Source organism: Musca autumnalis, unplaced genomic scaffold (assembly GCF_047663935.1).
Source record: "Musca autumnalis isolate F117 unplaced genomic scaffold, ASM4766393v1 scaffold_4, whole genome shotgun sequence".
Taxonomy (NCBI): Eukaryota; Metazoa; Arthropoda; class Insecta; order Diptera; family Muscidae; genus Musca; species Musca autumnalis.
Window position 1 is genome coordinate 93768848 of NW_027411977.1, and position 13362 is coordinate 93782209.

General features: G+C 33.7%; 1 protein-coding gene across 16 annotated transcripts in view; it reads left to right on the plus strand.

The window, feature by feature from the left end:
* BtbVII (BTB-protein-VII) overlaps positions 1-13362 on the plus strand; it is a 76823-nt gene that overhangs the window by 23806 nt on the left and 39655 nt on the right. For 5 of the 16 annotated variants that reach the window (XM_073982068.1, XM_073982067.1, XM_073982065.1 and 2 more), the window contains one exon: positions 3175-4920. The exons of the other annotated variants lie outside the window; for them this stretch is intronic. In XM_073982068.1, the coding sequence (XP_073838169.1) occupies positions 3175-4244 (1070 nt within the window). In that variant the 3' untranslated portion in view covers positions 4245-4920. Of the gene's footprint in view, positions 1-3174; positions 4921-13362 lie in introns of those variants that run through there. 16 annotated transcript variants of the gene reach the window in all.

Below are 13362 nucleotides of genomic sequence, written 5' to 3' on the forward strand. Positions count from 1 at the left end.
AAGGTTTTATCCTCGGTGGACAATTTACGTCCAATATGTATTCTACCTTCACTTTCAAAAATTTGTGAACATCTTATGAAGAAGCAGATGTTAAACTTCATTGAAAATCTAAAACTACTAAATCCGTTTCAATATGAATTTAGACGTGGTCACAGTACCGTGTCTCACCTTTTGCATCTTACTGAGACAATTAGAGAGGCTGTAGATATGGGTAATAATGGCGAATTGGTTTCACTTGATTTGTCTAAAGCGTTTGACAGAGTAGACTATGCTACTCTCATTCAAAAACTATGTAGTGAATACTTAGCAGTGGAGTTCCGCAAGGATCCGTTCTTGGTCCTTTGCTTTTTATCTTGTACATCAATGATGTCAATGCCTCTATTGATATGAATGTATGTTCTCCATTTATATACGCTGATGATATCCACCTGTTTTTCCACTCTCCTAACGCCGCGTATTTACTACCTGTTATAAATTCAACTTTAAATTCAACTTTAATTGATTGGGTGGAGCAGAATAATTTCATTGTTAGCGTTAGCAAGACAAAATCACTGTTATTTGGTTCTATTCGGCAGAGTAGCCATCTATTTACAATTTATATGAATGACAATATTGTGGAAGTAGTGAATAAGTTAAATGCTTGGGTGTATACATTGATCACAAGCTTGAGTTTAGTGCTCATATTGATGCTTTGTTCCCCAAAGTCATCTTTATATTGCGTAAACTGCATTGTACGACATTTTATTTACCTTTTTGTGAGGAGGCAGCTCGCGCATACGGTGTTGATGTCTACTATTGCATATTGCATCGATATTATATCTGGCACTAGTCAACAGTGTTTAGATAAGATTTTACGAATTGTTAACATGGGGTTTAACTTTTTAATTTATTTGGTTTTTATTGGCTGGGAAGCCAAAACATTCCTGGGTTTTTGACTTTTCTTTATATGTACTTTGAATTTGCTATATAGATTTTTGTTAAATTATTTGAATTATACGGAATAGTGAATGATTTTATTATCTGGTCATGTGTATAAGCTTAATTATCCCAGCAAAATGCCATTCATTCATGGGTGCAAGTGATCTGGCATGTCATCTTTTTAGCATCTTCATCGATGAATTTTATGTGAGCGTGGACAAAAGATGCTATTAATTTTTGGATCCAAAGCATGTCATTTACACCAATGATTTGACATGTCATTTTCACCAATGCTTTGGCATGTCATTTCCACCAATGCTGGCATGTCATATTCACCAACCCTTTGCAATGACATCATTACGACGAGAGTTTTAACAACGTTGGTTGTGATTTCGAGTCTCCGACAACATCAAGCCTTTTGTAAATAATTAATCTTATATATTTAGAAAAATGTGTATAAATAAAACACAAATTTCATATATATTGGGTGTTCAAATGCTGATGAAAAGATCGGATCTTTCCCGACTTCCTTTGCATGGGTTCAAATTCTGATGAAAAGATCGGATCTTTCACGACTTCCTTTGCATTGTTTCAAATGCTAATGAAAAGATCGGATTTTTCACGACTTTGTTTGAACCAATGCAAAAGATGCCATGAAATCACGTCATCGCATGGAACCCCTTCCTTCAAATTTTGCTGGGATTGTATTAATGGTGATGCTACCTTGGGTCTATTTGACTTATTGGCATTACAATGTACGAATAATAAATAAATAAAATATATAAAATGCATATGCACATATTATTTTTTACATATGCAAAATGTAAGCATTTTGTATATGTCATATGTCTCGATTCGATTGCAATTCAATCAGAAGCCAAAAATATGCCCAGTCCCAAAATTTGACATGAATTGGACCAAAAATGTGGGTTGCATAAAATTCCGCTGTCTAATAATAACATAATTACAATTGGTTCAAATTTCAAAAATATGCAAAAATTCGATGTCTACTAATGTCGTAAAATTATTTACATATGTACATATGTTTATGTGAATATATGGTAATTATAGTATTGTTGATGTAGCAGTATGTCGTATAATTCTAATATGTATGTATGTATATCTGTCACTTATATTCCCGGTCAGTATTAAAGTGTACTCTATTCCGGGAAATCTATAGTTTTTAGGTATGAAATATATCTGGCGATATATGGGCAAAAGATATGGCTAGACACGTTTGCGAGTTATATTTAAAGTCATACTTTTGAACTTTAAAAACGGTCAGTACGCATCATTAATAATACATAGTAATCACCTTGTCATTTAACGTCACCAAATGCATCAAACTTCTTTATATTTTACTTATTTTACATACATATTTTTCGCACTCAGGGTAAGGTTAAACAAATCATTATTGTTATATTTTATATTCATAATGAGTTTTTAGAGTCTTATAAACATTTAAATAAATATTATTGCAATTTCATGAATATCATTTCTTTAAAATTAAAAAAAAATACTTTTTTGCATAACTCTGTAGCTATAAAATGTCTCGCCTGTTAAAATCAAGAACAATCACTGCGTTTCGCTACATTAACCCCTTTTCTCTTAAGTTGTATTTTTTGTATTATTTTGGAAGTATGTGTTTAAAAAATTAAAACGTGATATCAAATCGAAGCACCAATGTTTTAGTCTTGTAATTGATATAATTTATTGTAAACGTTTTTTTTTTGTGTATATTCTAACAAAATTAAATTGTTTAATTAAACATTAAGTGCAATAAAATTAAAATGATGACGTGAATTACAAATTGTTTCAACCTCCATAAAAACAGCTTTTGAAACCGTATATAAAATAAACTTGGGAACAGGAGAGAGCTAAAAATAGCACAGAGTCCTTTAAATAAATGATTTTGAATCTAACTAATTTCAGTTAAAAACTTGTTTTTTTTTTCCTTATTTTTGATGTATAATTTAAAACAGTCTTTTTTAGTAAATATTTAAAACCATTAAAATTCTTCAAACTCTCTCTTTCTCAAAAAATGAAGAAAATCAAAACAGTTTTTAAATTTTCTTATTAATTGTTAAATAAAAATTAAACAAACAATTATTATAGTTAATTGGAATGCTCTAAAGTAGTTTTTTGCAAGTAAACTTTTACTATTACTAAAAAATTCAAATGGCTCTCTTTCATTTTTGTTGATGATGGAAAAACAAACTTTCTCACCACCAACTCTCTTCTCTCTCCCCTTCCCAGGTTTACAATGGACGGTTGTTGAATCTAATTATTCACGCTTTTCGATGCCATCCTGTCCCACCAATTTAATTGGCAATAACAACAATCAAAATCCCAATGCCAACAATAACAACAGTTCGAGTAGCGAACAACACCAACAACGTCAGCAACAGCAGCAACAACAGCAAGACGCTGTAAACAGTCAACAACAGCAGCAACACTTACAACAATTGCAGCAGTTCCAACAGCAACATCAACAAAATTCTGCTTATTCGCCGCAAATAATTACCGTGAGTGGGGGTTATACAAACGCGGCGGCAGCTGCTGCTGTTGCGGCAGCCCAAAATATGTCTCCACCCTCACCCAATGACAGTAATATGGTTCAATCGGTATACAGCCATGGACCATCACCCTCCGCCTCACCGGCAGCCAATGCGTCAGCAACTAGCAGCGGCAATAATATGGCGGGAAACAATAATGCGAATAATGCTAATAATGCCAATATAAAACGAAAACGTTCAGTTAATCCACAAGGTGATGAAAACTTCATTAGGGCCCTTGAGGCTGTACGAGCGGGCGGTATTGGCTTTTGTAAAGCAGCGCGACTTTATGGTGTCAACAATCGTACTCTGTGGTTAGAGTATAAAAAACGAGGTTATCCCGTATCAAGGCCCAGCATAAAGTCTCGAGTTGTTAAACAAGAGCCAAATCTCTCACCTTCCCCCACTCCGCCAGAAAATGCCCAAGACGATACGAATGAAAACTATGATCATATGGCTGCAGCGGTAGCAGCAGCACAAACAGCTGCTCTCAACATGCAAATTCCACCGACATCGGACACGCCGACACCTTCACTTATGTGTACTCCGCATCATACAGGCGCCACAGGAGGTCCAACAACTCACCCCACAATGGGTGTGATGAGTTTCCTAGATACCCGCCACATGGATTTTCCAGCCAGTTTACACTCCATGTCCCGCCAACGTTACATTGATGCAACTGGAGCCGGCGGTGGTGCCGGATCTGGTACTATCAATGTTAATCCAGCAGCTGCAATGAATCTACAGAGTATTAATTTTAACTCAATATAGAATTCAATGTCAACGTCTTCGGCACAATCTGCGACAATGGTGGCCACAGCTGAAGCGGGATTACCCATAATACCAATGCATTTGCATCATCATACGGCCAGTGTAACAACAGCCGTTCCACCGCTCTCGCATGTAACAAATGCTACATCATCTATATCAGTGTCCACGGCGGTATCATCAGCCCCCTGCCTAACAAATACAGTAGCAGCAGCAGCTATACTACAAGCCAATGCAGCAACATGTGATAATCAAATGCCAACACCACCATCTCACAATTTAATACCACATACACATCCGCACTCACATCATCCTCAACCGCCTCCTGCGCCGACGCCCCCAACCACAATATATGTACAAAATTATGCGACAGCCACACCGATAATAGTGCATCCTACTGAAAATGCCACAACAACATATATGGCAAAACTAACACCTTTACCACCGTCGTAGATTGTCTAAGCGAATACAAAGTTTTTCGTTGTTTGGAACGTTTATTTTTTGTATTTTAAAGAAATATTTTATTTCGGTACTGTGTGTTAGAATAGTATTCAAGGAAGAATCTATGCGATAATTATTTTTGTTTAATGTGGAAACTCTTTGGAATTTTGAAAATATATATTTCAGTACTGCTGTAGGCAGTAAAATATATTCTGCATATCTTTGATACTTGAGAAAATTCTCTTTGTTCCTTCGTGAAAGTGGCCATATTTTTATAAACAATTTCCCTGGGCATGCATTTCGAAAAACTTAAATTTTTTTGTAAAATTGTTATCATATTTGCATACATATTTTTTATGAGTTAAAATTTGGAAACTATATACATACATATGTACATTAGGGCTATAACCAAAAAAATACCACCACATAGCCGTGTAGAGCATGGAAAACTATTATGAAATACGGTGTCAATTTTTCTCTATCGCGAAAAAAGTTTCCGCACCAAATGCATGGAAGTTCAGAAATGCATTTTTTAATTTTATCTGTTATAACAACATATTTGCTTATCATTACAATTTTTATTTTTTTGTAATCTAATTTAAAATCATTATCAAAGCGTTCTGGACCAATTTGTTCTCAAATCGCGCCATTTCGGACCATATTAGAATTTTTTGACACTATTGCAATTTTTGGTTTTTCTTTATAAACTCGCGAATTTTATGTTTATATTTTTTGTACCTATCGGACAAAAGAATATGGGGTCATTTGCAACGAATTCGCGAAAGTTACAGGCTGTTTTTGTTGACCTTGCCTGTGAGAATTGTATTTGTTTTCTTCAAAAATACAACACCAGTATCATGTGGGGAATTTTGTCGTAATAATGAAAACGCGTTTCTAAGATCGATTCGATGGAAAAAGTTTCAGCACCGACCGCAATTACTAAAACCCTTTTGATATTTTTTCTACTTATAATTTTAAATTTGCTTTGTTTGAATAAATATTTATAGACAAAAATACATTTCTCACAGGCAAAGTCATTAAAAACGGTCTGTAACTTACGCGAGTTTGTTGAAAATGACACCATATTCTCTTTTCCGATAGGTACAATAAATATAAACATAAAATTCATGAGTTTATAAAGAAAAACCAAAAATTGCAATAGTGTCAAAAAATCTTAATATGGTCCGAAATGGCGCGATTTGAGAACAAATTGGTCCAGAACGCTTTGATAATGATTTTAAATTAGGTTACAAAAAAATAAAAATTTTAATGAAAAGCAAACATGTTGTTATAACAGATAAAATTAAAAAATGCATTACTGAACTTCAATGCATTTGGTGCGGAAACTTTTTTCGCGATAGAGAAAAAATTACACCTTATTTCATAATAGTTTTTTATGCTCTACACGGGTATGTGGTGGTATTTTCGATATCTGCAAAAAAGTGCAAAAAGTTATATCCCTAATGTACATATGTATGTAAGTATATTTGTTGACATCAATTGAAATGTTACGCAGACATAAATAAATTTGATAAACTGCAAATTTATAAAAAAATAAATAAATAATTGTACATTCAAATTAATACTTTTGTATCTGTCCCATCTGTCTGTTTCTTGGGATTATTAACTCAGTAATCGTTTTGTTGCACGAATAATAATCACTGAAAATTCATATTTATAATATGAAAAGAACATTTATTCTGTTTAAAACTGCTTAAAGACAGACATTTCGAACTGGGAGAATGTTCTATGAACTGGACTTATTTCGTACCAAGGTGAATTGGTAAGTCTGTTTTCAACAACTAATACAATCTACCTGAGGTAACAAATAACAAATGTTCCTCCATAATTCTTTTTAATAAAACGGGAGAGTACTCAATATTCGTGAGATATTCAGTATTAAACATTTTCTTGTGTCACATCCATGTATTCTTCTATATTACAATATCGCATAATTTTGGGATTTTTTATATCTTGGCACATGAGCTGATTTATACCCAACATACATATATACGTATGTTAGGTTCAAATCCGGCTTTCTATCTGGCTGCATCACAAGCGGAGATTGTAATTTTTTTTTTTTTGTGAGATACCATCTCAAACACACCAAACAGTCTATGTCTTTAGACTGACAGTCTAGGACACCGACAGAGAAGGAGCTCGATTGTTTCAGTCACATCCACATCCTCAGAGATTCTGATTTACGTAGTGAGAGAAGGGACGAAGTTCTACGCCGTGAGGTTGCCAGTCAGATTGACTTCGATACATTACAACCAGGTGCGTTTTGCAAAATTCTTACCGCTTCCTCTACGTAGAGCTTACTGAGTTTATTGAGGCGAAGTGGGAACTTGACACAGTCCTCTAACCGAACCCTGTAAATCCATACTTCTCGCCATAAAGGCCTTGAAAGTTCCTCCTACAGCCGCCAAAAATTGTCTTTTTCTTAGTTCATAGGGTAAAAATTAGAGTGTGGTATGTATAAGCATATCCGGTCTTCGATCTCTCAGTTTAATATTCTGCTGGCAATTCCCCTTATCATGGTCTTTGATGACTGGATTTGAGGCATTTGTATATATATAATTCTTTTTTAGGGAGTCTTCGCATGCAGAGTTAAGGACGTCGGAAACTCATACAAACCCTACAGCCGTCAAACAAATTTGAGTTTTTGTATACTCCCATACGGCTATAGACCAAATATATGACTGAACGAACTTTATTTTACACGAATTGGAGCCGATTTAGAGAGGTCTATCTGAATGGCTCTCAGCCTAACTCTCGAAGAGAGTAAACTTTGTAAGTCGTAAATATCTTTCAAATATGTAAGATAGATAAAATAAATATATACGTACACTACAATTGGTACCTCCTCGACAACTTTTTTTGCCCTAGTCCAGCCTAATACTCGTTCAGAGATCCTTTTGAAATTGAACATGCAGTCTCTGTGATTCCTATTAAAAATGTTACAAATATTGTGATTCCTATCGAAAATAATTGAGAATTTAAAAAATGGGACATTTATATAAAGCTTATATGTATTTGGAATGCAATATTCCAATTTAAATTAATAAATAAAATTTCTTGTATTTGTATAGTAGACCATATTTATATTAATGTATATTTACATTAATGTAAATATGGACTTATCAAAGAAAAAAGATTTTCCACATTAAACAAAACATAATAACATACTCTATAGTAATATATTTCCTCTATAAATTACAGGGACATTTTAAATATAAAATATATATAAAAAAACAATCAGAAAAAGGAGACCTACGTAATTATGCATTTGGCACGAACATGTAAAATTCTTTTCATTCTCTCGAAATCTGTTTTATAGTTACAAAAAAGTGAAAAAGCAAAAGAAGAATAAACATATTTTAACAAATAATTTCATATACCTACCCATTAACCTCTTGTACAGTTTCTTGCATTTTCTTTTAAATTTTAAATTAAAAAAAGTAATTGTCGGTGAACGTGTTCTCTTCCACGTCAAATTAATGCTTTTGTAGTTTGTGAACTTTTAAAGTAAACAAGATTCCCATTTATTTAAATGGAATATTTATTTCTTAACATTTATTCATTCACTCAGTACATTTTAATTGTGTATACTAATCTAGTTTGATAGAAAAAAATACGTTTTTTATGTATGGCCATTTAAGAAGTTTTGTAACTCTAATCTTAATAATGAAACAGAACGTTTTTTATTTAATACACAAAAACAAACTCGTCATCATTAAAATACATTTCTTTCATTATTTTAGCACACTGATTTTAATAGTTTTAAACTAAATTTCTTTAGATAAGATTAAATTAAGAATTGTCTTACTTAAGTGAAAAAGTAAAAAAATAAAAAAGCGTATGTTTTAAATCATGTTTATTTTCATTTTATGTTTACAACCAAGTTCCGATTTGCATGGCATCTTATTTCATTTTGTATTTTTAATTCGCCCCAATGAAGTATTAAATAAAAATTGCATATTTCCGGAACGGCTGATTTGATGCAAATTTTACACACTGTAATACCGTTAAAAATTTGATTATATTATGGACAAATGTACATTAGGCTATAGCAAAAAAAAAAAAAAAACAACTAGAAAAACTTTAAAGTACCGGAAAAACTTGGATGTAGGAAAACTTTGGACCGCGTAGCCGGTTTTTGGACATACTTCAGAGGTTAAGCCCCGCCCGAAGGTCTGCAGTCTAGAAAAACTCTAAAGTATAGGAAAAACATTAAAAAAAAAAAACATTGGAATAAATGCTCAAAGTGCAATTTCTTCGGTTCCATATAAGGTACCGCTGCGAATGGGATAGCGTTGGAAAGGTTATAGTGTAGGCTACAAACTGCGTTTGGATGTACTCCATAATAGATTATTTTTATTTTTTAATATTTTTATAAAAAAACGTGGTTAAAAGCGTTTTTTTATATATCTTTACTAGCAAAGTGCCCGCTACTTCGTATGCGGAAAGGATATAAAACATAAATAAACTATCATATAATGGAGAACACTGAAAATTTTGTTGCACTATTACCAGTTTTAATCTATATTTATTTTTATTTTAGTACTGTTCGTACACCTTTATTTCGATTTTCAAAAATATCAGCCGTAGCGAGACCAACGTTACACACCAATACTCACCCTAAATCTAAAAAATACAGATTCCAGCACTGTCCCTACACCCAACAACAAATGGAATACCATTAAGTACTTTAGTAACATTTAGAACATTTCGTTCCCATAAGTACGAATTTCCAAAACTACCTCAATCCTACACTCCAACAGAAATCTCAGGATTCCAGGTCTATCCGTTTACCTAAATCTCTATTGTAGCATTTCATACTTTTTGTACTCTAAGTACGAATTTCCAAAATTACTTTAGTCCTAGTAATATCAATTCCAAATTTAAGGATTTCCATTTACCCAAATCCAATTTAGTACTTTTCGTACACTCATAGTTTATAAGAACCCTTTCCTCACCCTCAGTCTAAGATTGAGGAATCAAGTTTTATCCGTTCACTCAAACCCAAATTGTACTAAATAAATAGTACTGTCCGTACACATAAGTAGGAATTTCGAAACCTACCTTAATCCACCACTCCAACAGTAATCTTAATTCCAAATTTCAGGATTCCAGCTCAATCCGTTCTTCCAAATCAAAATTGTACCAAATTTAGTACCATTTTGTACTCTTTGTTCCCATAAGCACGAATTTCAAAAACTACCATTCAATCATTCCTATTCTCCAACAGTAATTGTAATATCAAATTTCAGGATTCCAGCTCTATATGTTAACCCAAATCTCAACTGTACCAAATTTAGTACCGTTTAGTACTTTTCGTACCATAAGTACGAATTTCCAAAACTACCTCAATCCTACACTCCAACAGTAATCTTTATTCCAAATTTCAGGATTCCAGCACCATTCATTTTCCGAAATCACAATTGTACCAAATTTAGTACCGTTTAGTACTTTTCGTACACATAAACACGAATTTCCAAAACCACCTCAATTCTACTCTCCAACAGTAATCTTAAATCCAAACTTCAGAATTCCAACTGTTCATGTTCGTCCAAATTCAAATTGTACCAAATTTAGTACTTTTACCACCCATAAGTACGAATTTCCAAACTTATCTCAATCTTACACTCCAACAGTAATCTTAATTCCAAAATTGAAGATTCCAGCTCTTTTCGTTCACCCAAATCCCAATTGTCCCAAATTTAGTACCATTTAGTACTTTTCATACACATAAGTACGAATTTCCGAAACTTCCCCAATCCTATACTCCAACTGTAATCTGAATTCCAAATTTCAGGTTTCCAGCTCGATCCGTTCACCCAAATCCCTATTGTACCAAATTTAGTACCACTCAGTACTTTTTGTACCCACAAGTACGAATTTAGTACTTTTCGTTGCCATAAGTACGAATTTCCAAAAGTATCCCAATCCCACACTCCAATAGTAATCTTAATTCCAAATTTCACTATTCAAGCTCTATCCGATCACTTAAATTCATATTGTACCAAATTTGGTACCATTTAGTACTTTTCGTACCCAAAAGTACGAATTTCCAAAATACTTCTATCCTACACTCCGACAGTAATCCTAATTCTAAATTTCAGGATTCCAGCTCCATCCGTTTCCCCAAATCCGATCCATTTGGTACTATTTAGTACCTTTCGTATCCATATGTACGAATTTCGAAAACTACCTCTATATCTCAAACCTACACTCCAACAGTAATAGTAATTCCAAATTTCAGAATTCCAACTTTATCGGTTCGCCCAAATTCAAATTGTACCAAATTTAGTACTATTCGTACACATGAGTACACATTTTCAAAACCACTTTCTTATATCAACTCATCTTCTAAAACTTGATTTTCATTCCAAATTTCAAGATTTTAGCTCTATCCGTTCACGTAATACCAAATGGTACTAAATTTAGTAACATTTAGTACTTTTCGTACACTTATAGTTCGAATTTCCAAAAACCCTTTGGTACACCTTTCTAACTCTCAGTGAACCTCATTCCAAATTTCAGAATTCTAGCTCTTCGCGTTTGCCTAATACTAAGGGTACCATATTCTAGTTCTAGTACCGTTCTAGTTCGAATTTCCAAAAATCCAGCCTTATCTGACACCTTGGGACCAAGAGTGACACTCTCTGAAAATTTCAGGATTCTAGCTCCAGCCGTTTAGCCAGGGCGTTGATTATGAATCAGTCAGCCAGTGAGTCATCATTACTGAACTCTTTTATAAGTATAGATATATATGTGGAACCGGTTATAGGAAGGAACCCATATAACATTCCATAGGTATTGTCATAAGCTTTCATATGATACCCATATCAAGTGAACCGGATCATAATAACCGGCTCTATGGTGTTTTTTATTCAAATAAACGAATAACCGGGTACGTCCCAGCCGAAAATATATATTGACAAGATCTATCGACCGAATAAAATTTATAAATTTTTTTCTAAATATACAAATATAAATATATGTATAAGATTAATTGTCAGAGACTCTTGATGTTGTCGGAGACTCGAAATCACAACCAACGTTGTTAAAACTCTCGTCGTAATGATGTCATTGCAAATGTATAGTGAAAATGACATGCCAAAGCATTGGTGAAAATGACATGTCAAAGCATTGGTGAAAATGACATGTCAAAGCATTGGTGTAAATGACATGTTTTGGATCCAAAAATTAATAGCATCTTTTGGGGTCCACGCTCATATAAAATTCATCGATGAAGATGCTAAAAAGATGGCATGGCCAGATCACTTGCACCCATGATTGAATGGCATCTTTGGCATCGAACATTTTGCTGGGGATGTTTATAATAGGGGAGATAAAACATCTGTTCTGTTCGACAACACAAACTTTTATGAAACTTTATAACGATACATCGACTGATTCAATGATAAATATCGATCTGATTATCTAAAGTTGTCTCCATAACAGCCCTGCTCAGAACTGTGAAATGTTTCACCATAAATTCTCTTTCGGTTTTTAATGAAACAGAAATAAGTGCATATTTTTCGTTTAAATTGTTAATTGTTTAATGAGGGAAATCGTTGTTTTAGTGGATACTGAAGTGCAAAAGTGAATGAATCGTCGAAAGAAACTTCCAGAAATAGTTCTTTCCTAATTTCTCTTAAATGGTGTTTTTTCTCTTTCGTGTGAAAAAACGCTGTTTTGAGCTGCCATGCTCCATAATTTGACACGTAAGGTAAACAAGTGATTATCTGACTCATTTTGCCGTAACGACAAAATTCAGTGAAAAAAACTCAAAATTATTGCTCCGTTCCAGATCCTGCAAGAAGCTACTATTTTTTACTACGATAACATTTTTTCCTTTATGTTATCGGAAAAAATAGTAAAAATTAGTAGATTCTTGCAGTTCTGGAACAGACCATATGAATGAAATGTTTATATAAGTCCCAATTTACATTAGGCGAGTTTACTTGCGGCAATTGTCAGTTTGTAGGTGAGAGAGGGTGCTGAGAGGCAAAGGGTTACCATATGCCTCACCTCTCTCTCCTACAAAATGACAATTGCCGCAAGTAAACTCGCCCAATGTAAATTGGGACTAAAAGTTGACAGCAATGACTTTGGGCCTAATTATGTGATTCGATATCGAGTTGTTTCGACCGAGTACTCAAAGTTGGGACTACAACATTCGTTATTGAGTAATTGAACATAAATTTGCGAGTAATTTCTCGTAGCCAAATTGCCTATCGTAAACAAACAAAATTAAAGATTTCTTATTGTATTTTTCTTTAAAATGTAAAAATTGTTGTTTGTTGTCGGTTTCTGGAAGAAAAAGGAAATTAGTAAATAATTGTCACCATTTTTTTTACACAAAATAACAAGAGAATTTGGGAAATTGTGATAAAATTCCCAGTTGTTCGGGTAACTAGGGAATAACTAGCAATTTTGCTGGCTACTGGTAAACACCACTAGTTACCACCCAATCTACTCGCAATGTTATAGACTGGTGAATTTAACATGGGGATGTCATAGGAAGGGGTCTATTGTCCCCTCACTGCATTACCAGTAACCACCCAATTCGATAGTCATGTGAAGGACAATTGTCCCCTCACTGCATTACCAGTAACCAGTCAATTCGGTAGTCAGAAATTATAGCCAAAAATACTAGTAACTTGAAGTC